Source organism: Gymnodraco acuticeps, unplaced genomic scaffold (genome assembly GCF_902827175.1).
Source record: "Gymnodraco acuticeps unplaced genomic scaffold, fGymAcu1.1, whole genome shotgun sequence".
In the NCBI taxonomy this organism is placed as follows: Eukaryota; Metazoa; Chordata; class Actinopteri; order Perciformes; family Bathydraconidae; genus Gymnodraco; species Gymnodraco acuticeps.
Window position 1 is genome coordinate 101900 of NW_022991117.1, and position 22186 is coordinate 124085.

Here is a 22186-nt window from a genome sequence, read left to right on the forward strand (position 1 = left end):
AATGCAACATTTTGGTGGAAGATTTCTGTAATTCTTAATTATTGCAACAAAAAGTGAAATTGCAATTTCAGTTTTTTCTAATAAGGTGCATCCCTAGTTTGTAAGTTAGCACGATTGTGGCTAACATTGGAAGTCAGAGCAGTGCGCCGTTTCTTAATGTTTTCACAATAATTACGATATATATTTATGATTATCACTTTGCCCATGAGCCTGCATGATAAGGTGTAAATAGTAGTTTTGATTTAGGAAAAGGTGTGTATATTGCAATATTTTAACATGCAAATGAATAACAGTTTAATGGGAGTATTAAAAAAGACGGTGCTCTTCATCTATCAGCCCCCCACCCCTTACATAACAAACCCCAAATTAACCGCTGGACCAACTGATATAATATTGTGTCATTTCAAATGTTTATTTTTCTCATATCCAGCTCTGCAGGTGCAGGTGATCACAGCAACAGTCCAGCAGTCTGATACCTTAGCAGAGCTGAAGTGTCACAGCAGCTGCAGTCCAGCTGGTGGTGTTTCCTACGTCTGGTTCAAGAACGGAGAGAAAATCCACACAACATCGATATCTTCTTATAAAGGCTTGCTTCCCCACGCAGACAGGATCTCATGTGCTTTTGAAGGACATGAAGGCTTCCCCTCTCCTGCAGTGTGTGAGTTTACTCATACACACACACACACACTGACATTACAATGACAATTTCAGAGGATTCTTCTGAATCTGAATGCAGATGCCGCAGTTATATAGAAAAAGAAAGCTTAACTACAGCCAGTAAAAAAGCCATCTTGGGTAAAGAGACACACAGATGACATAGGTTTAGGTGGAGACCTCATTTTTAATAAAGAAGAGTTACAAACAAAACTAAATATCAACAATAACAGAAAATCATTTAGGCACCAAGAGACCCCACAAAGAAAGATATCATAAATTAGGTCATTCAAGGTTGCAGGTGCAAGATGAGAACATTTAGATTTTGCAAGCACCTGCAACGTAATTTAATCTTGATGAGAGCCCACAAGATAATTTAAGGAGGTGAAAAAACAAAAGCAGCAGCCATGGGTTTAACTGCAGTGGATTTGTTGTCTTCCTCCTCTCTGTGAGACGTACTGTACGATCTGCATTTATATTGTAAGATAGTTCAAACCCTTTAGAAATACAGCACCATTTAGCATGGTAATACTATGTCTGTATGGATGGAAATAATGACTGTACATACAGTACCTACATTAACAAACAACACATGCTTTAGATAATTGCCAATTCATCGCTGTGTTGAACTTCCTCTATCGTCCTGCAGTCCTCAACATAACTTTAAATGAATGTTGTTTAGTGGATATTGTAGCTTTGATAAATATCTAATTTCTGCAGAGAAGCCAGATGCTTTCTTTTACCTGACAATGAGGAGACCTAGGTGCAACATGTACCAGTTTTGTCGACTTTTGCAAGAAATTAGCAGTAAAATACTTAGAAATAAACTCTCTGTCAGTCATTTGTTATCTTAAAATCACACTTCTCAATGTTCTGCTTTTCTTTGAAGTTTCCATTCACGCCCTGCAGCAGCCGGATCACTGAGAGAAAAGCAAGCCAGAAACGAGGACTCTGTCACGATCCTAATGTTTTGTCATGTCTTGTTATGGGTGTTGTTTTGTGGTTCTGTTCTCCCTGTTTCTTGTCCGGTCCTTCTCCCTGTGTTTTCCTCCCTGTCGTTAGTTTCCTTGGTGTGTCTATTTGTCTGATTGTGTTCACCTGTTGCCCTTGTGTTTCTCCCTCCTTTACCCAGCTGTTTCTTGTTCCTTGATTACCCCTCCCTGTATTTAGTCTCTTCCTGTGTTCCCCTGTCGGTTCATTGTTTGTTTGTCTTCCCTTCACGCTTCATGTTTGTCTCTCCGTTCTTCCTCCATGTTTTTCACGGTCAGTTTTTGTGTTATTGTTTTCCTGAGCTACCGTTTGATTCTTGCCATCGTTTTGTTATCAGCTTTTAAATAAAGCTCGCTTTTTGTTTCTAAACCTTTTTCTGTTTTTGTAGTCTGCATTTGGGTCCTACCTTTTCCACAATTTCCCGAATCCTAACAGACTCATTGTTCTGATCCACACCCCTCTAATATTTTATTCTCATCTTTTTCTAAGGTTCGAAATCTAAGTATTTATCTTAGTATTTATCAGGTAAATACTGCATTAAAGGTTAAATACACTGCTGCATGATGTCCTACGTCAACATTATATATGTTTTCGTGCCTCTGTTCACTGGAAACAACATTAAAACATTTAAAAGTATAAACCCAGTTAGAAACAAACATCAGAACATTCCTCTGTATGTAAATCAATATAATATAAAATAGTAGAAAGACGTGTTTGATAATGATAAGAAAGTCTGTCTACTGACGAGTCTGATGAATGTTTCTGTTGTGCTCTGTGTTTCAGTGTTTCAGGGTCTGGATGGCTGGGGAGTGACTTACTCTTCTACTGAGATCTGTGCAGTGAAAGGATCAACAGTGGAGATAAGATGCAGCTTCACATACTCGTCTACATGGAGAGGCAGAGTTAACACAGTTAAGAAAACATTCTGGTTTATACAGAAAGGTGGTGAACCTGTAGATCTGACCACAGACTCAGAGTACGCAGGTCGTGTAGAGTATCGCTGTGGAAACAACATCTGCACTCTGAGAATCAGAAACCTGAGAGAGAGCGACTCAGCTGAGTACAGGTTCAGGTTAAAAACAAGCCAAGCAGGAGGAGAATATAGTGGTTCACCTGGAGTCACTTTGTCTCTCACAGGTAACACCAATCAGTTCCAAATGTTCAACATTAAGAAAACAATAATATAAATGCGATGTGTTTTTATATACATGAATGTTGAGAGTTGTCTTAAATAACCTTCCTGTTCCTTCTTCACAAATACAGATCTCTCGGTGCAGGTGGAACGCAAATATTCTAGCAGAGCAAACCTGAAGTGTCAGAGCAGTTGTGATGTACCTGATAATGATTACGTCTGGTACAAGAACGGACGAAGCACTCTGTCAGGAACTTCTTCTCTTCAAGTCGACTTTAATTATCAAGACAGCTATTCCTGTGCCTTGAAAGGATTTGAGGACTCTCCCTCCCCTTCAGTGTGTGAGTTCACTTCACTACCTTATTCTAACATAACACCATTCTAGTGGAAGCCTTAGCTAACTGTATGGGTATGTGACTTCTCATCAACTCTGGTAAAAATATGGTTTAAAAACTTTGTTTAAATGTTTCAGGTGTCACTGGTCGAGACAGCAACACGGTGACTTCCATTAAAGGAAGTATCTGTGCCCCCGAAGGATCATCAGTGGACATTTCCTGCACGTACAGCAGTAATGACTGTATTACATCAAAGTTCTGGTTCAGTCCTGAGCGTAGTCATCAGGGACAGAATCCCTCTCAACCTGAGGACCTCAGTGAAGACTCCCAGTATGCAGGTCGTGTTCAGATCCTTGAGACAGAGAGAGGACGCTCCACTCTGAGGATCTCTGACCTGAGAGACTCAGATTCAGCTCAGTATCTCTTCAAATTCAAAACACCAAGCTTTGAATGGAGGAGTGATTTACCTGGTACCACTCTGACTGTCACAGGTACTGATCAACACACTGATGAAAATAGACCTACACTTTATACCTTCAAATACAATCCTAAGCTCCTCGTCATCAGCCTCGCAGCTATTCAACAATGATTATGTTTACGAAAAAAAAGTTTACATTGCCGAATATCAAATTATTCCTAAACCACCAGCGTTAGAGATGTTTGGACCTCACATTTCTTTACATTAAAAGTTTTAAGAGATGCATTTGACTTCAGAATGCAACATTTGGGTGGAAGATTTCTGTAATTCTTAATTATTGCAATCAAAAGTGAAATTGCAATTTCAGTTTTTTCTAATAAGGTGCATCCCTAGTTTGTAAGTTAGCACGATTGTGGCTAACATTGGAAGTCAGAGCAGTGCGCCGTTTCTTAATGTTTGTCACAATAATTACGATATACAGTGGGGCAAAAAAGTATTTAGTCAGCCACCAATTGTGCAAGTTCTCCCACTTAAAAAGATGAGAGGCCTGTAATTTTCATCCTAGGTATACCTCAACTATGAGAGACAGAATGAGAAGAAAAAAAAATCCAGAAAATCACATGTCTGATTTTTAAAGAATTTATTTGCAAATTATGGTGGAAAATAAGTATTTGGTCAATAACAAAAGTTCATCTCAATACTTTGTTATATACCCTTTGTTGGCAATGACAGAGGTCAAACGTTTTCTGTAAGTCTTCACAAGGTTTTCACATACTGTTTCTGGTATTTTGGCCCATTCCTCCATGCAGATCTCCTCTAGAGCAGGGATGTTTTGGGGCTGTCGCTGGGCAACACAGACTTTCAACTCCCTCCAAAGATTTTCTATGGGGTTGAGATCTGGAGACTGGCTAGTCCACTCCAAGACCTTGAAATGCTTCTTACGAAGCCACTCCTTCGTTGCCCGGGCGGTGTGTTTGGGATCATTGTCATGCTGAAAGACCCAGCCACGTTTCATCTTCAATGCCCTTGCTGATGGAAGGAGGTTGTCACTCAAAATCTCACTATACATGGCCCCATTCATTCTTTCCTTTACACGGATCAGTCGTCCTGGTCCCTTTGCAGAAAAACAGCCCCAAAGCATGATGTTTCCACCCCCATATTTCACAGTAGGTATGGTGTTCTTTGGATGCAACTCAGCATTCTTTCTCCTCCAAACACGTCTAGTTAAGTTCTTACCAAAAAGTTCTATTTTGGTTTCATCTGACCATATGACATTCTCCCAATCCTCTTCTGGATCATCTAAATGCTCTCTAGCAAACTTCAGACGGGCCTGGACATGTACTGGCTTAAGCAGGGGGACACGTCTGGCACTGCAGGATTTGAGTCCCTGGCGGCGTAGTGTGTTACTGATGGTAGCGGGTCCAGTGTGCATCTGGACCCGGTGAAGACATTACCTATTGACGCAGCAACCACTGTAAGTTATATTCTTGTTTAATTAGACTTCTCTGTTTCATTTATTCGACTCTATATAAATTGTTATTGTAGCGTAAACGGCTAAATCGCGTTTGAGAGATTTTAAATCTCAGATCTGCTCAGGCGAAACCTGCTTTACAGGTCTCAGCACTCAAGCCTGCATTAATATAGGCACGGCCAGTCTATTGTCGCCCATCAGCTGTAGATAGTTAACTAATTAGAGGGCCGTGGCCCTACAGCTGTGAGAACTGAGCAATCAGGCGTCCATTTCGGGTAGCTCTTTCCTGGAGCGTCAGCTTCAGCGTCAGACAGCCGAAGACTGATAAAGACATTGGAGTCCTGCGGGAGTAAGACTGACAAAGACATTGGAGTCCTGCGGGAGTCACGAGGGAGGCAAAGAGGAGGCAAATCCTACTCTGATCGAGCTGGTGTCTTATTTCTCTTTTCTTTAGTTGTCTCGCCCCGCATGCTATAATCATGTGTATTTTCTCTATTCCTGTTCATGTGTCTTCTCGCAATTATCACTGGCCCCGTGTATCTCCTAATCGATATAACCGGCCTGCTCTCGTCTATCCCACGTGCTCCACTGAGATCCAACATCTAGTTTCTGGTGGCCTGTGGAATTGCCAGTCAGCTGTTCCTAAGGCTGACTTCATCTCTGGCTACGCCTCCCTGCAGTCTCTGGATTTCCTTGCTCTCACTGAGACCTGGATTACTCCATCCAACACATCCACCCCAGCAGCTCTCTCCACTGCATATTCCTTCTCCCATACACCCAGACCCACTGGCAGAGGAGGTGGCACTGGTCTCCTGCTCTCTCCCAAATGGAGCTTTTCCCTCTTCAAGCTACCTAACTTCACTCCTTCCACCTTTGAATTCCATGCCGTCACAGTAACCCATCCTATACAGTTAACCATTGTTGTTCTCTACCGTCCACCAGGTGCCTTGGGGGACTTCTTGGAGGAATTAGATAATCTCCTCTCACTCATCCCTGAAACTGGCCCTCCCGCTGTACTTCTCGGAGACTTCAACCTCCAGACGGGGAAGATAGACGAACTAACATCTCTGTTAACCGCCTTTGCTTTCTCACTGTCTCCGTCCCCACCGACTCATAAAGCTGGCAATGTCCTTGATCTCATATTCTCAAGGAACTGCGCTACTTCTAACCTCTCTGTAAACCCGCTCCACACATCCGATCACTTCTTCATTTCATTCTCTCTATCCCTTTCCAAACATAACAAACTAATCTCTTCTCATCCTGCACTTGTCCGTCGTAACCTTCGCTCCCTCTCCCCCTCTAGCTTTGCCTCGTCGGTGCTCTCAGCCCTCCCTTCCTCTGATTCGTTCCATCTCCTGCCTCCAAACTCTGCTGCAGAAACTCTCCTCTCTACTCTCTCATCCACTCTGGACTCGCTCTGTCCTCTCACATCTCGGCAGGCTCGTCAGTCCCCTCCTGCTCCCTGGCTAAATGATGCACTGCGTGCTAATAGAACCGTCCTTAGGGCAGCAGAGCGGAAATGGTGGAAATCCAAACACCGTGACGACCTCCTAACCTATCAGGCTCTCCTCTCCTCTTTCTCTGCTTCGATCTCTCAGGCAAAAAGCACTTTCTTTCAAGATAAGATCCAATCTTCCTATTCCAATCCTAAAAAACTATTTTCCATCTTCTCCACCCTCTTGGACCCTCCAAAAGCTCCTCCCCCCTCCTCACTTCTGTCAAGCGACTTTGTTACCCACTTTGATAAAAAGGTTGATGATATTCGCTCTTCTTTTTCTGACTCACCTTTACTCACCGCTGGGTCACCAGACCCTCCTTCCACCAACACACTTACCTCCTTTTCCCCTCTCTCTCCAAGTGAGGTTCTTACCCTCATTACCTCTGCCCGCCCTACCACCTGTCCTCTGGACCCTATCCCTTCAAACCTCCTTCAGACTATCGCTCCTGATATTCTACCGTTTCTCACCCATTTCATCAACACTTTTCTAACTTCTGGTCACTTTCCAAACAGTCTCAAGGAGGCAAGAGTAAACCCTCTCCTAAAGAAACCCACTCTCAACCCGTCTGATGTTATAAACTACAGGCCTGTCTCTCTCCTCCCGTTCCTGTCTAAATCACTTGAACGCGCTGTCTTTAAACAACTCTCCTGTTATCTCCATCAGAACAACCTTCTGGATCCGCACCAGTCTGGTTTCAAGGCAGGTCACTCCACAGAAACTGCTCTCATTGCTGTCACGGAGGAACTGCACACTGCCAAAACTGCATCCCTCTCCTCTGTCATCATCCTATTGGACCTGTCTGCTGCATTCGACACGGTGAATCATCAGATCCTCCTTCGCACTCTCCAAGAACTTGGAGTTTCAGGCTCTGCACTTTCCCTCCTCACCTCATACCTGAAAGACCGTACCTACAGGGTGACTTGGAGAGGGTCTGAGTCCGACCCTTGTCAATTAACTACGGGGGTCCCTCAGGGCTCTGTTCTTGGTCCCCTCCTCTTCTCCCTGTACACAAACTCGCTCGGATCAGTCATTAGCCCGCATGGTTTTTCTTACCACTGCTACGCTGATGACACCCAATTAATTCTGTCCTTTCCCCGCTCAGAGACCCAGGTCGTCGCACGCATCTCTGCTTGTCTAGCTGACATCTCTCAGTGGATGTCTGCTCACCACCTCAAGCTCAACCTTGACAAGACTGAGCTGCTCTTCCTCCCGGGAAAAGATTGTCCCACTCTTGACCTAACAATCAACATCGGCACCTCAGTTGTTTCCCCGACTCAGACTGCAAGGAATCTGGGTGTGACCCTAGATAACAACCTGTCCTTCACTGCAAACATCGCTGCTACAACCCGTTGCTGCAGATACACGCTTTACAACATCAGGAAGATACGTCCCCAGCTGACTCAGAAAGCGACTCAGGTTCTGGTCCAGGCTCTCGTCATCTCACGCCTAGACTACTGCAACTCCCTCCTGGCTGGTCTACCTGCATGTGCCATCCGACCTCTGCAGCTCATCCAGAATGCAGCGGCTCGTCTGGTCTTCAACCTTCCTAAATTTTCCCACACCACTCCGCTCCTCCGCTCCCTTCACTGGCTTCCGGTAACTGCTAGAATCCACTTCAAGACACTGGTACTTGCTTACCATGCTGCGAATGGATCTGGCCCTTCCTACATCCAGGACATGGTTAAACCGTACACCCCAGCGCGTGCACTATGCTCTGCATCAGCCAAACGACTCGCTGCACCCTCGCTGCGAGGGGGACCCAAGTTCCCATTGGCGAAAACACGTGGGTTTGCTGTCCTGGCTCCAAGATGGTGGAATGAGCTCCCCATTGACATCAGGACGGCAGATAGCTTGCACATCTTCCGGCGCAAACTGAAAACTCATCTCTTTCGACTCCACTTCGAGCGTTAGAACTATTAACGAAGCACTTTTATACTAATAAAGGGCTGGCTTACCTAAAGCCAGTTGAGTAGCACTTGAAATGTTTGGCTCTATGAAACCTGATGTACTTATATGATTCTGTTTTCTTCAAGGTTGTGTCTTCCTGGTCGAATGTACTTATTGTAAGTCGCTTTGGATAAAAGCGTCAGCTAAATGCAATGTAATGTAATGTAATGTAGCCTTTGTTACTTTGGTCCCAGCTCTCTGCAGGTCATTCCCCCCATGTGGTTCTGGGATTTTTGCTCACCGTTCTTGTGATCATTTTGACCCCACGGGGTGAGATCTTGCGTGGAGCCCCAGATCGAGGGAGATTATCAGTGGTCTTGTATGTCTTCCATTTTCTAATAATTGCTCCCACAGTTGATTTATTCACATCAAGCTGCTTACCTATCGCAGATTCAGTCTTCCCAGCCTGGTGCAGGTCTACAATTTTGTTTCTGGTGTCCTTTGACAGCTCTTTGGTCTTGGCCATAGTGGAGTTTGGAGTGTGACTGTTTGAGGTTGTGGACAGGTGTCTTTTATACTGATAACGAGTTCAAACAGGTACCATTAATACAGTTAACGAGTGGAGGACAGAGGAGGCTCTTAAAGAAGAAGTTACAGGTCTGTGAGAGCCAGAAATCTTGTTTGTTTGTAGGTGACCAAATACTTATTTTACCGAGGAATTTACCAATTAATTCATTAAAAATCCTACAATGTGATTTCCTGGATTCTTTCCCCCCATTCTGTCTCTCATAGTTGAAGTGTACCTAGGATGAAAATGACAGGCCTCTCTCATCTTTTTAAGTGGGAGAACTTGCACACTTGGTGGCTGATTAAATACTTTTTTGACCAACTGTAATTATGATTATCACTTTCCCCATGAGCCTGCATGATAAGGTGTAAATGGTAATTGAAAATGGCACTTAGAAAAGTTAAGGGAAAGTTTTGATTTAGGAAAAGGTGTGTATATTGCAATATTTAAGATGTAAATGAATAACAGTTTAATGGGACTATTAAAAAAGACTGTGCTCTTCATCTATCAGCCCCCCACCCCTTACATAACAAACCCCAAATAAACCGCTGGACCAACTGATATAATATTGTGTCATTTCAAATGTTTATTTTTCTCATATCCAGCTCTGCAGGTGCAGGTGATCACAGCAACAATCCAGCAGTCTGATACCTTAGCAGAGCTGAAGTGTCACAGCAGCTGCAGTCCAGCTGGTGGTGTTTCCTACGTCTGGTTCAAGAACGGAGAGAAAATCCACACAACAACGAGATCTTCTTATAAAGGCTTGTTTCACCACGCAGACAGGATCTCATGTGCTTTTGAAGGACATGAAGACTTCCCCTCTCCTACAGTGTGTGAGTTTACTCATACACACACACACACACACACACTGACATTACAATGACAATTTCAGAGGATTCTTCTGAATCTGAATGCAGATGCCGCAATTATATAGAAAAAGAAAGCTTAACTACAGCCAGTAAAAAAGCCATCTTGGGTAAAGAGACACACAGATGACATAGATTTAGGTGGAGACCTCATTTTGAATAAAGAAGAGTTACAAACAAAACTAAATATCAACAATAACAGAAAATCATTTAGGCACCAAGAGACCCCACAAAGAAAGATATCATAAATTAGGTCATTCAAGGTTGCAGGTGCAAGATGAGACATTTTTGATTTTGCAAGCACCTGCAACGTAATTTAATCTTGATGAGAGCCCACAAGATAATTTAAGGAGGTGAAAAAACAAAAGCAGCAGCCATGGGTTGAACTGCAGCAGCGAGTGGATTTGTTGTCTTCCTCCTCTCTGTGAGACGTACTGTACGATCTGCATTTATATTGTAAGATAGTTCAAACCCTTTAGAAATACAGCACCATTTAGCATGGTAATACTATGTCTGTATGGATGGCCTTTCCACAGAGAAACACTCAACATAGCAAAGAAGACTCTTTTTATGTACCACACCCTCTAATATGTATTCATTTATTTTGTCTAAGAAATACTGTGTTAAGGTTTTGTCCTGCCTCAGTGCACTAACATCACTTACTCATAACTCTATACCTCATTCACACCAACGGTGTTTCGGGGCCGGTTTCGGAGCTGGAGTTTGAAAAGCACCGTGTTTTCCTGTTCGCACCGCAGCGGAGCAGCCTCTTAGCTCCAGAATCCGGTTCGTTTCAAGCACCAAAAATGGTCCGGTCAGAGCAAAAGCACCGCATACGTCACGCTTACGTCGAGGCGGGGGCAGAGACAGGATCAACTCCTGAAGAACAACAAAAAGCCCGCGTTTTATCCAGTTTGTTCACAACGATGGAGAAACTTAACAAGAGTTTCAGAGTTTCAGTGTTTCTGCCATAGACTGTATAAAGGTTTCTGCTCATGGTGAAGCAACGTGTCTGCGTGTTAAGGTGGAACCTGAGCATTCACGTTGATCACCTCTCATTATAACTCATTATAAATCTATAAAACTATAAATATTAAACTTTACTTCACGTGTTCATTTGAGAACAGCTGTTACATACCTGGGTGAAGGTTACAGTTCATTTAAATGAAAGATACAACGTTACTCCACACTCATGGTTCAGTCCACCTTAAGAAATAAGACCGACCTCGGAAGCAGTTGTGTTTTAAAAAAAACCTTTATTGACACGAGTACACTTTTTTATAAGAATATAGTCTAACTCTAAACCACAGAAATGACTCCGGAAAAGCTGCAGATAGAGCCATAAGAAATGAATGCAACTGATTTCATCCACGCGGTTTGGCTTTATGAAGCAGGCACGCAAACGGTTACGTCATGACGCAAACGATGACGCAATGACGCAGCACCAGTCGGACTCTGGCGGTGTGAAAAGAGCCAGAGCTAAACCGAAGAACCGGTTCTGAACCTGAAAAGCTCTAGCACGGAGCTTGAACCGGAGTTGCGTTGGTGTGAATGAGGTATTATGCGGCTTTCACACCAGCGCTTTTCCCTTTCTAGCTCCGTGCCGGAGCTTTTCTGGTTCAGCTCCGGTTTCCCTTTTCTGCTCCCGCTCTGTTCACACCGCCCAGAGCTGCCGCTGCTGCGTCATGACGTCACCGTTTACGTGCCTGCTTCATAAAATCCAAACCGCGGAAATCCCTCACATCGACAACAACAACAATGGCCGATTGTATTGAAGCGCTGTTCGCTTTGGTTATCCTCTTACGAAACGACATGGAAGCAGGGCCGCCCCTGGCCAACTTGGGGCCCCAAGCGACATTGTGAGATGAGGCCCCCCCAACCGACAGGAGTGAAATAAAATGTTTTTGGAAACAAAGTAGGCTACTTTGCAAATATAATTCCTGTTTATTATTATTATCAACACTTTTTTATGCAGTGAGGTAAATGGTTGTGCATGTATGTCGTTCAGTATGCGTTTACAGGTGAATACGTCTGCATTTCCTGCCAAATACTAGCCTCAAAAAGATTAAAATATAATTAATGCAAATAAACAACTTCTACTAATAATAATAATCATAATCAATTCAATAATATAAATACTATATTATTTTATTATAATATAGTTGTATAGTCAAGACAAAACATGCTTATGACATGCTCAAAACTGATATTTCTTAAATCTGTATTAAAATAAGTTCCCTCTGTCAGCAATGTATCAACAACTACACACACATTTCTATCAGTATTTGTCTGTGTTGTGGTTGACATGATGATGACTGTTAGGAGTTAAGGGGAGAGGCTGAGCGTCACCATGAAATGTGCAAATTGACATAAAAATGAATATAAGGGGGAAAAATGCTCCATGTTTTTTAGGCTGTAAACTTTGACTGTTATGTAAGCCAACTAGACAGACAGTGTATCACTCTTCCTCCTGTACATTAGCAGATAAAAGGCATAACATACTTGAATGAATGTTAAATAAAGAATGCTGGAAATAACTGCATCTCCATTAGCCTATATGCTATGCAGAGACTGCCTTCTTCATGTCCTGAATTACAGCTGATGTTTTAATATGGCAATTGGCAATTTGACTTATACAACATTCGCAAGTTGTACATTTGACTCATACAATAACCCACCTTCGAGTGATGCTCTAGTTTCTTCATGTTTTGTTTTTTTCCCCTCTTGCTTGTGCCGGACTGAAACTGTCTTTTCACCGACATCTCTTCACCTGCACTAGTGGCCGTATCAAAGCCGTGATTGGTCAGATGTCGATTCATTGCAACGGTGTCGGGTTACAGACCCTTGTCACCTCTCACTCTCGCGTGTCAGCCGGGGGTGCGCGGAGAACTGAGCGGAGAACTGCGCACAGCAGCTGAGGCCCTCTGGGCGGGGCCCCCTGCGCAAGGCGGGGCCCCATGCAGTCTGCGTGATTGGCCTGTAGGGAGGGGCGGCCCTGCATGGAAGGCATCGGACGACTTTACTTGGAACTTTACAAACATCACATGCGAAATGCAAGAGTCTTCTTTGTGGTCTTCAGCATCAACGACAAATCTGCCCCTGCTCCCGCCTCGACGTAAGAGAGACGTAAGCGACGCCGCCTCTTAGCTCCGAAGCTCTTGCCTCTAGACCGAAAAAAATGTGGAGCTGGAAGTTAACCGGATTCCGGAGCTAAGAGGCGGCGCGGTGTGAACAGGAAAAACCGGTACTTTTCAGGCTCCAGCTTCGAGTCCGAGCTGAAAACGCGTTGGTGTGAAAGGGGTATTATACTCATAACTCTATACCTCAGACACTATGGCATAACATGGAAACAACACTAAAACTATATTCACAATATATTTAACCCATTAAGGTAAATTATTATAATATGAACAATGTAAGAAAAACCTTTAATACTGAGTTTTGTAGCGTTCCCCCAAGCTCCTCAACCCAAAAACAGGTTAAGGAGGTGAAAAAACAATAAGATAATTACAAATAAATGAAACAAGGTTCTCATACAGAGAGACGTACAATATTATAATAATCTTCAATCATACATTTGAGTTTGTAGTGATTAACATCACAGTCTTCATCCGTTGCCCTGTATCGACTAAAAATCAAGTGTACCTTAGTGTAAAGTGTAAAGTTTCAATGTTGTGCACGTTTTGGACAAAGGTTAAATCCGTCCAACAAGCATTTTGTCAAACCATGTTCGAAGTCCAAAATGTAGCTACATTTAGTGTTCAATAATGTAGATACCCTTTGTGCTAATCTAGTGAGCAACACATTCTTAATATTGTTAACACATCTCTTCCAGACTCTCCAAAGCTCCCGTCTGTGTCAGTGAGTCCCTCTGCTGAGATAGAGGAGGGCAGTTCAGTGACTCTGACTTGTAGCAGTGATGCTAACCCAGCAGCTAACTACACCTGGTACAAGAGGAATATAAAAGAATATCTTCCTCTTTTCAAAAAAGAACCAAAGCTTGTCTTCAGCTCCATTAATTCCTCTGACTCTGGACAGTACTGCTGTACAGCTGGGAACAAGCTGGGGACGAAGGCATCTAAAGACATCTCTATTGATGTGAATTGTGAGTAATTGTTGTTAGTTTCTTATATCTACTTGCTATACATTTAGAGTCTGGTGTAATTCACCGAGAAGCTTCAGGAGATTATAGAAGCTTTGTCCGGTTTAAAGTCCCAGAATCAAACAATGAGCCATCCATTTATCACTCCACCTTCAAAGTCTAAAATGCATCTACACAGCTATTCACATTTTGTGATTTAAATACTCTGTACAACATGTACTACGTGAGAATCAACTTCACCTAAGGTAATCTTTGCTGAACCCCAACCCCCCCGCCCCCGGGTGGAAAAACGCATCATCTGCAGCACACAGCGTCTGAGGGCATCTTAATATTTAATAAACTATGAATATTTTATATCCATGTAACGGGAAGAAACTCAGCTAACTGATCTTTTTTTGTTTTTAAATATATAAAATCTACATTGATTCTGACTTTTCTACATCCAACTCACAGGTTTATCATTACTTTGAGAAAAAAGATTATTAATTTTCCCCTTTTTAGAGAAATGTAGTTATGGTCATTTTTTTTGTCATTGTCATTTTGTACCCTGTACAACATGTACTACATGAGAAACAACATCACTTAGGGTAATCTTTGTTAACACATTTCTATTCAAGAACTGGAGCAGAACTTTCCCATAACTGGGCAAAGGTGTAAATCCAAGAAAGATCAATGCACAGTACTGCCCACATGGAAGAAAGGCTGATTATATTATTAGCAGAAGAAAGTCAGAATGAGCAGCTGCAGTGGGGCAAGCCTCAGTAACATCAGTAATCATAGGAGGGCTTCTCATCCTCTTTTGACCTGAGGCTTCAGTAAAAGTCCGGTCTGTGTGTAAGGACAGCTCTGTCGGATGCCTTATTATGGTGTCAGTTATTTCAGTATTTACAGTGGGTGTCAGTTAATTCATTATGTGGTGACTATTGCCACTCAATATCACCTGGGATTGACCAAACTGGGTTTAACTAATTGGACGCGTGTAATCTCCAAGTATGACGAAGTGTAGCTTTCAATATCTTTTATTTTCAAAGAAAACAGCGTGTTCACAGACATGCTAAAAAAACGATTGCTCTCCCAGTCACAATCAATGCACCTGTGCCTGGAGATCACTTGTATGCTGTTGCCCCATTACGCCATCTAGTGTTCAAATAACAAAACATATAAACCATTCTAATGGGCGCAACACATATCATGTCTGATAAATATCCAAGCATACAGTAATAATACTACAAATGCAAATACTGTGACTCTGGCATAAAATGGGCTATGGACTAGTGTTTACATTTTAAATTCTATATGTGCTATAGATGAATATTCATCCACTCAACAACTCATTATTTCAATGTACATTTGGAAATGTGTCTTTCTTATACCTTTCCAGTTGTGTGTATAAAACCGCAGGAGGTCAGTCTCCTAACCGTTTTTGCTAATCTAGTAAGCAACACATTGTCTTGGATGCAACTGGTGCAGTGTTAAACCAAATGTAAAGTACATGCATAGCCTTTCTAAGTAAAGCCATAACATATTGCAATCACTTTTGTTATTGCAACATTTGAAGTCCCAGACGCACATTGCTACACAAACTGTGTTTTTCTACAGTGTGAGGAGATTTTGAGTCACTTAACATTGTTGTGATGCATCTTCTTCAAAAAGATGAGGCCATGAAGAGAAAACTTGTGGCCAAATGTCATCGTCAGGTCTATCAGGAAATATTTTAATCTGCCATCTTTGCAGATTTGATAACACCCTGTCTCATGGAGCAGGGTTTCTATTGTAGATGGAAGTGAAGTGAGCTTAATCGTTGTGTTGCTGCTTCTGGTTTGTTGTAGCCATATGCCCACAAAACTGGTTTCTCTCTTTTGTCCTCCAGATGCTCCAAAGACTTCCTCTGTGTCAGCGAGTCCCTCTGCTAAAATAGAGATTGGCAAATCATTGCAGCTGACCTGTAAAGGTGGCGCTAATCCAGCAGCTAACTACACCTGGTACAAGGACAACCAAACACTGCCTTGGGGGTCAAAAGACATTCATCAACTCGCCTCTATCACCTTAGAGGACAAAGGGAACTACCACTGTGAGTCTAAGAATAAGTACGGCCAGATCAACTCTACATCAGTACACATAGATGTCCAATGTAAGTCCAAAACATCAACAAGTCACCTAATATACATGTGTTGAGTAGAGATGGTGATTGTTAACCTGTGATGATCTTTCCCTGGTAAAAACATTATCTAAAATAAATTCATAAAGCATGTCTATCACCTTTTGATGTCTAACATATTCACATGCCATGTGTACGTTAAAAAAGGTTTGTGATCCCTTGAGTCATTCCTCGAGTCCATGCCAGCTTGGAAGCAATACCTCTAAAAAGAGTTGGATTTCATGTAATGCTAATATGTCACTGTTACTTCTAAGGTTTCATTTGTTTTAGTCCAAAATGCCTCTGTGTTTGATAAAGGGATGACTCTTTATTGGCTGCAGCTGAAGGATTTACGCCATTCATGACATGAGCTCTCCATACTTTACTCTGTGATTTGCCTACTTGGCTTTCTTTATGTAAATCTTAGGGATGAACACATTTTTCATTTTTCTAGTTTCATTAGTTTGGTCCTCTTATGTCTGCTGAGAGAGTAAACCAACGTTTCAATCAAATGAACTGTAGCTTTCAACTAAGGATACGACTCGAGCTTATTGGCACAATCTTTGCAGGAACAATGTACACATCGTAGGATCAAGAACATGTGTTTGCTGCTAATAGATTGATTGACTAACGATCTTATCAATCTCCTAAAATATTGCATAGTACACAATCTAGATTGCAGTGCTCAGGTCAAAAACAAGGCCACTTTGTTTCCCCTTCCGCACACCTTGATGATATCAAGTGGGGAATTAGTAGATCTACTTTACTAAAGATACACTTCTACACATTCTCTTCCAGATGCTCCAAAGCTTCCCTCTGTGTCAGTGAGTCCCTCTGCTGAGATAGAGGAGGGCAGTTCAGTGACTCTGACCTGTAGCAGTGATGCTAACCCAGCAGCTAACTACACCTGGTACAAGAGGAATGAAGACTCTCCAAAAGCTTCAGGACAGATCTTCACCATCACTGACTTCAGAGCTGAACACAGTGGGAGTTATTACTGTGTAACCCAGAACAAAATAGGACGTCTTAACTCTACCTTACATCTGTCTGTTGTGGCAGGTAAGTCATTTCACACCACAGGACCTCCCAAGAGGCACAGCAACTTTAGCACTACAATTCTTTGAAGATCCAAGATGCAATTAACTGTTACACTCTCTGGACAGAATTTTTATTTTGAATTCTAAATCTGAGGTTTGCTACTCGAAGTTGCCGGACTTTTTGTGATAATTTCAAGCACCCACATAGTCTACTTCCCCTCTCTGCTAAGCCACAGGCATCGACAACAACCTCTGCATTACTCTGCATTGGGTTGTCAACCAGTACAACCAATCTATATTTATGTTTGCCTTACCATTGGTCATCTTGCTAAAGTGAGGCTTTTTGACTACTTGCAAGTCTTCCAACACTCTCTGCTCTCCCAGTCGAGGTCAGCACTTCTTCACTTTTAACAAGATGCTAGGAAAGGTCTTGCCTCCCTTTTTTCAGTCACCTGACAGATTGCCAGAATGTCATCGAGTCCCTCTCTTTGGCATCGAAAACTATAGTTTCCCAAATGTTCCATGAAATATTTGTGGGCAGCATTCCTGATAAGGTGATTAACCTCATCACTAAGTTGGGATCAACTGACTGCTCTGCTAAAGAATCCAAAACAGAGATTTGAACATTTGAGTGCAAAGTCAACTATTAATCGTTAGTCTGGGGGGCGCCAATATCAACGGTTGTTTCCGTTTTAAAAACACCCTTGTGCTGTTGATCATTTATGCGACGCAAAAGCAAAAAAAAACTGTGATGAGTTGCTATTTTAAATGCTTCTCTCTTAAGATCTCAGATGTAATAATGACCAATAATCACCTGTTAAGGAACTCAAATATAGCTGTAATACAAAAGCTAATTGTCACTGTTTCCCAGGTTCAATGAAATCAGTCGCTGCTGGATCAATAACTGCTGTTATTGTGGGTATCATATTCCTCATTGCCTTTCTGTTGATTAGGTAAGCAGTTCAGTTTTACTTTGATTACGTTCAGTTATGCTTCACAGTTATTTAATGTTAAGATTAATTTTTTTGTTAATTCACTTTGTTTTCCAGAAGAAAGAGGTCCTCGAAACCAACCACGGAAGCTGGAGAGAGACCAGACAACGACGCTCAGGTGAGAAGGAAGATTTCAGGTGTCACTAAGGGTCAACCCTCATCTGCAAACTCATTTGAACAGTGCATCATGTCCCAGTTTGGAAACGTCCTTTTCCCAAACTAAATATGACTCAGGAGGTGGAGTGAGTCATCCATTAATCACAGTGTTGAGGCTTTGATCCCTGTCTGTGTGTTTAAAGACCAAAATAAATGTAATCAAGATGCTCTTCATGGGCCATGTAGTACTTTTTCGGTGAAGCTTTGTCGCCATCTGTGTGTGAGTTTGGTGAATGAGAGGCCTTTTTGCAGTGCTTACCAGTGTGCAGGTGATTACCATTCAGTACCTATCATACTTTCTTTTTTCCTCCTGTTAAATTCAATTTGATAAATCCATAGCTATGCTTTTGTCTTTTCATTCTGTGTCATACGGTTATCAACATTATGTGTAAGGTGTCTTTGGTCTTTCCATTGCTTGGGATGTAAACCTTTCCATACATGTAAGCATTTTTTAAATATTGGGGGATACAATGACAATAACAGAAGTGATCTCAAAGCAAGCAGCCACCTCAGGTCTGAAAGATGAATCCAATGCCAAAGTGCCTTAAGGCTGCATTCTTTCCAATGGCCAGCAGAGAGCGAATCCACTGGCTATAACACAGCATCTGATTGTGTAGAATTCTATGAGAAAATGACCCTACTTTTAACATGATTTATGACCTCAGTATATGTTTTCCTGATGAGTTTATGGTCTTACTTGATGATTTAAAGTCTTCTTTAATACAGCACAACTGATGTGTTGTAAGTTATGGTCCCATTTAGAGTATATTAGCAAAAAGGTGACTTGTTATCAAAAAACATAATGTTGTCCACAATTGTTTTTTTACAACTTGAACCAATTTGCAGTCCTAAAAAAAGTTTTTGTAATATGTTTTTTGTTCAGAAAAGAACAGAACATTGAGGTGGCAGTGGGCAAAATACCAAATTCAAGGCTTCAACACCATAATTAGCCAAATTCATATTGATCATGTCAACTTCTTAAATACAGTTTATGCCTCAAACCTTTTAATCACTTTTAGACTTTGAAAATTGCACTTGACTTTGAAAGATGAGGACATTTAGTAAATCGAGGAGTTTTTGGTGCCTGATTTGGAATTTTTAAATGTACTGAAATTGCAAAGAAGCCCCATTGCAAAAGTAATGGTGATTGTGTCTTAAAGGCCAATCTATGAGACACTAACCACTAGAAATATATGTTGTTTGTCTTTGTGATGTTTCCAGCAGGTACGCATGTATGACCGCCCTTCAGCTGAAGTACAGAATGCAACACCAGAGCCGGAGGCCGAGGTTTGCTATGCCAGCGTGAGATTCATTCAAAACCAGGAAGATGCTCTCTACTCCAACATCAAGCCCGCTCATCTCCGCAGACACAAGAAGGACGAGAAGGACAAGGAGGAAGATGTTGACCACTCTACTGTCACATTTAAAGGTCACAGTGCTACTGCAGAGTGAGTAAAAGATCCTCTTTCTTTGCTACATAAAGTTATTATGTTGTTTCATCCTTCTTTACAAAAACATGTTCTTAGTCAGTAATGTGAGTTTATAATTTGCTTTATCAACAGATCAGAGCGTCATGAGGCTGCGGACGATCCATCTGCATTGTACAGCGTAGTCAACAAAAAACCAAGAGTATTGACATAACATCTGTGTTCTCTTCAACAGTGCTCAAACTGTTTAAACATACATATAAATATAAGGTCTGCTGGATTTCTAGTATCATGTAGCTAACGTATGCTGAAGCTTGTAATTTATAAATTCCAAGACAGAAAACTATTTTGAAGCTTCTCAAAGTAGCCCACATTTCTCTATGTACAATATATATTTACCATCATCTTTTTCTGCTCTGATGTTCAGTTTAATTGCCTTTTTATTGTTTTACATGTTGATCATTTTCATTTTATTCATATTTAACTTCTGCTTCATTATCATCATAAGTTAGTGTTTTGTTAAAAAAGAAATTGTAATTTGTAAAACTGATTTGATGTCACTGATGTGTATTGTTTGTAAGTAACCATATCATTAAATAAAGTTATTCAGTTCATTACCTGTTACTGATTGTCAACATTTCTAAGCCAGGTGTTTAATGTTTAAGTGACGAGGGAGCCAGAGGGACATCCTAATAGTTTCATAAGGTGCTTCATCTCAAAACAGTGTATTATTATGAACGCCTAATGTGACTAAGACTACATTGGTGAGAGCTATGATGGCTCATGGATGTCTATAAATCAAAGGGGCGGAGGTTCAGTCCCCTGCAGTCAACATGTCAAACTGTCCTTTGGCAAGATGTATAAGCCACATTGGGTCCTGCATGTCTACCGTATTGTAAGGCAAGGCAAGGCACGTTTATTTATATAGCACTTTTCAACACAAGGCAATTCAAAGTGCTTTACAAAAAATGAAAGACATTAAGAAAATGGCATTTAAAATCTGTCATTAAAAAGAAAAGCTAATAAAATAAACATTAAAAGAAAAAATACATGGATAAAAGTTACAGTGCAGTCTAAGATATGAATAGTTCAATTAAAAGCAGCGACAAAAAGAAAAGTCTTCAGCCTGGATTTAAAAGTAGTCAGAGTTGCAGCGGACCTGCAGGTTTCTGGGAGTTTGTTCCAGATATTTGGAGCATAATAACTGAACGCTGCTTCTCCATGTTTAGTTCTGACTCTGGGGACAGAAAGCTGACCAGTCCCTGAAGACCTGAGAGATCTGGATGGTTCATCATTTAGCAGGAGGTCAGAAATGTATTTTGGGCCTAAACCATTCAGTGCTTTATAAACCAGCAGCAGTATTTTGAAATCTATTATTTGACACACAGGAAGCCAGTGTAAAGACTTCAGAACAGGAGTGATGTGATCCACTTTCTTAGTGTCAGTGAGGACTCGAGCAGCGGCGTTCTGAATCATTGTAGGTAGGTTGCTTTGGATAAAAGTGTCAGCTAAATTACATTTAACGTAAGTAATACTGACAGTATTAGCATCACAGTATATGATTCCTCTGCTCCTTTTCTTTCTCTGTATGAGGTAACTCTTTAAATGCATAATCATATCCAGCATTGATATGTTCCCCTGTGTACTGACTCTCATATTTATAAATCTGTTTGTTTTTGGATTCAATTCAGGAAGAAGAATGCTTCGAGCTCCACCACTGAAGTGAATGAACTGTGACTGTGGAGGTGAGACAGTGACAGATTGTACTATAGCATCTGGTTATTAACTGTTGTTAATAAACAAGGTCACATATCACATATTCATTACTTGGTTTCATAATTTTAGTTTAAGGCGAGACACCCCAGGTGAATAGGGTAATTTTTTTAACTTAAAGGTATCAGCTAGAAATGTCTCCAGTTAATTACTTACAATAAGGCAATTGTCTTTTGTATTACAAGTTTCCTGAAATAGCATGTTTAAATATGCAAATTACCATTATCTCATTAAATATGCACATATTATAACTAGGGCCGGGACTTTAACGCGTTAATTAAGATTAATTAATTACACAAAAATTAACGCGTTAAAAAAATTAACGCATTTTAATCGCACTTATTTTTGCACCGCGGAACGTTTCTCACTGGATGAGTTTCAGGCGTACCGATTATACTGGAGCACCAACTAACGTTCATGACTTCAGACAACAACAAACCACAGTGAACAACAGTGGGAAATGTTGTTTTAAAAAACGGACGGATGGAAGCGTCGATAAGAGCACGGTTGTGTGCAAATTATGCAAAAAGGAATTTGCATATCACCGCAGCACATCAAGCCTCAAGTATCACCTCAATGCAAAACATATAGCAGCTAGCGTGGACGTTAGCCTCTTTTATCGCGTTCACACCAAATAGAGCCGGTACTAAAATTAGTTCATGAGAACCTTTTTACCCCCACGAAAGTCCCTGCTAGAGAGCAGAGAGCTGCTAGAGAGCAGGGACTTTCGTACGGCTCTCTT

At 41.5% G+C, this 22186-nt stretch overlaps 1 protein-coding gene across 2 annotated transcripts in view; it reads left to right on the top strand.

Annotated features, from left to right (window-relative positions):
• LOC117560218 (titin-like) overlaps positions 1 to 20250 on the top strand; it is a 36465-nt gene extending 16215 nt beyond the window's left edge. Inside the window, exons 5-16 of one of the 2 annotated variants that reach the window (XM_034237061.1) lie at positions 431 to 658; positions 2428 to 2781; positions 2908 to 3117; positions 3249 to 3602; positions 9560 to 9787; positions 13656 to 13925; positions 15793 to 16053; positions 16858 to 17118; positions 17968 to 18049; positions 18146 to 18206; positions 19466 to 19692; positions 19807 to 20250. In XM_034237061.1, coding sequence (XP_034092952.1) covers positions 431 to 658; positions 2428 to 2781; positions 2908 to 3117; positions 3249 to 3602; positions 9560 to 9787; positions 13656 to 13925; positions 15793 to 16053; positions 16858 to 17118; positions 17968 to 18049; positions 18146 to 18206; positions 19466 to 19692; positions 19807 to 19885 — 2615 coding nt within the window. In that variant the 3' untranslated portion in view covers positions 19886 to 20250. The remainder of the gene's footprint in view (positions 1 to 430; positions 659 to 2427; positions 2782 to 2907; positions 3118 to 3248; positions 3603 to 9559; positions 9788 to 13655; positions 13926 to 15792; positions 16054 to 16857; positions 17119 to 17967; positions 18050 to 18145; positions 18207 to 19465; positions 19693 to 19806) is intronic. The other variant, XM_034237062.1, reaches the window with a different exon arrangement.
• The last annotated feature ends 1936 nt before the right edge of the window (positions 20251 to 22186 follow it).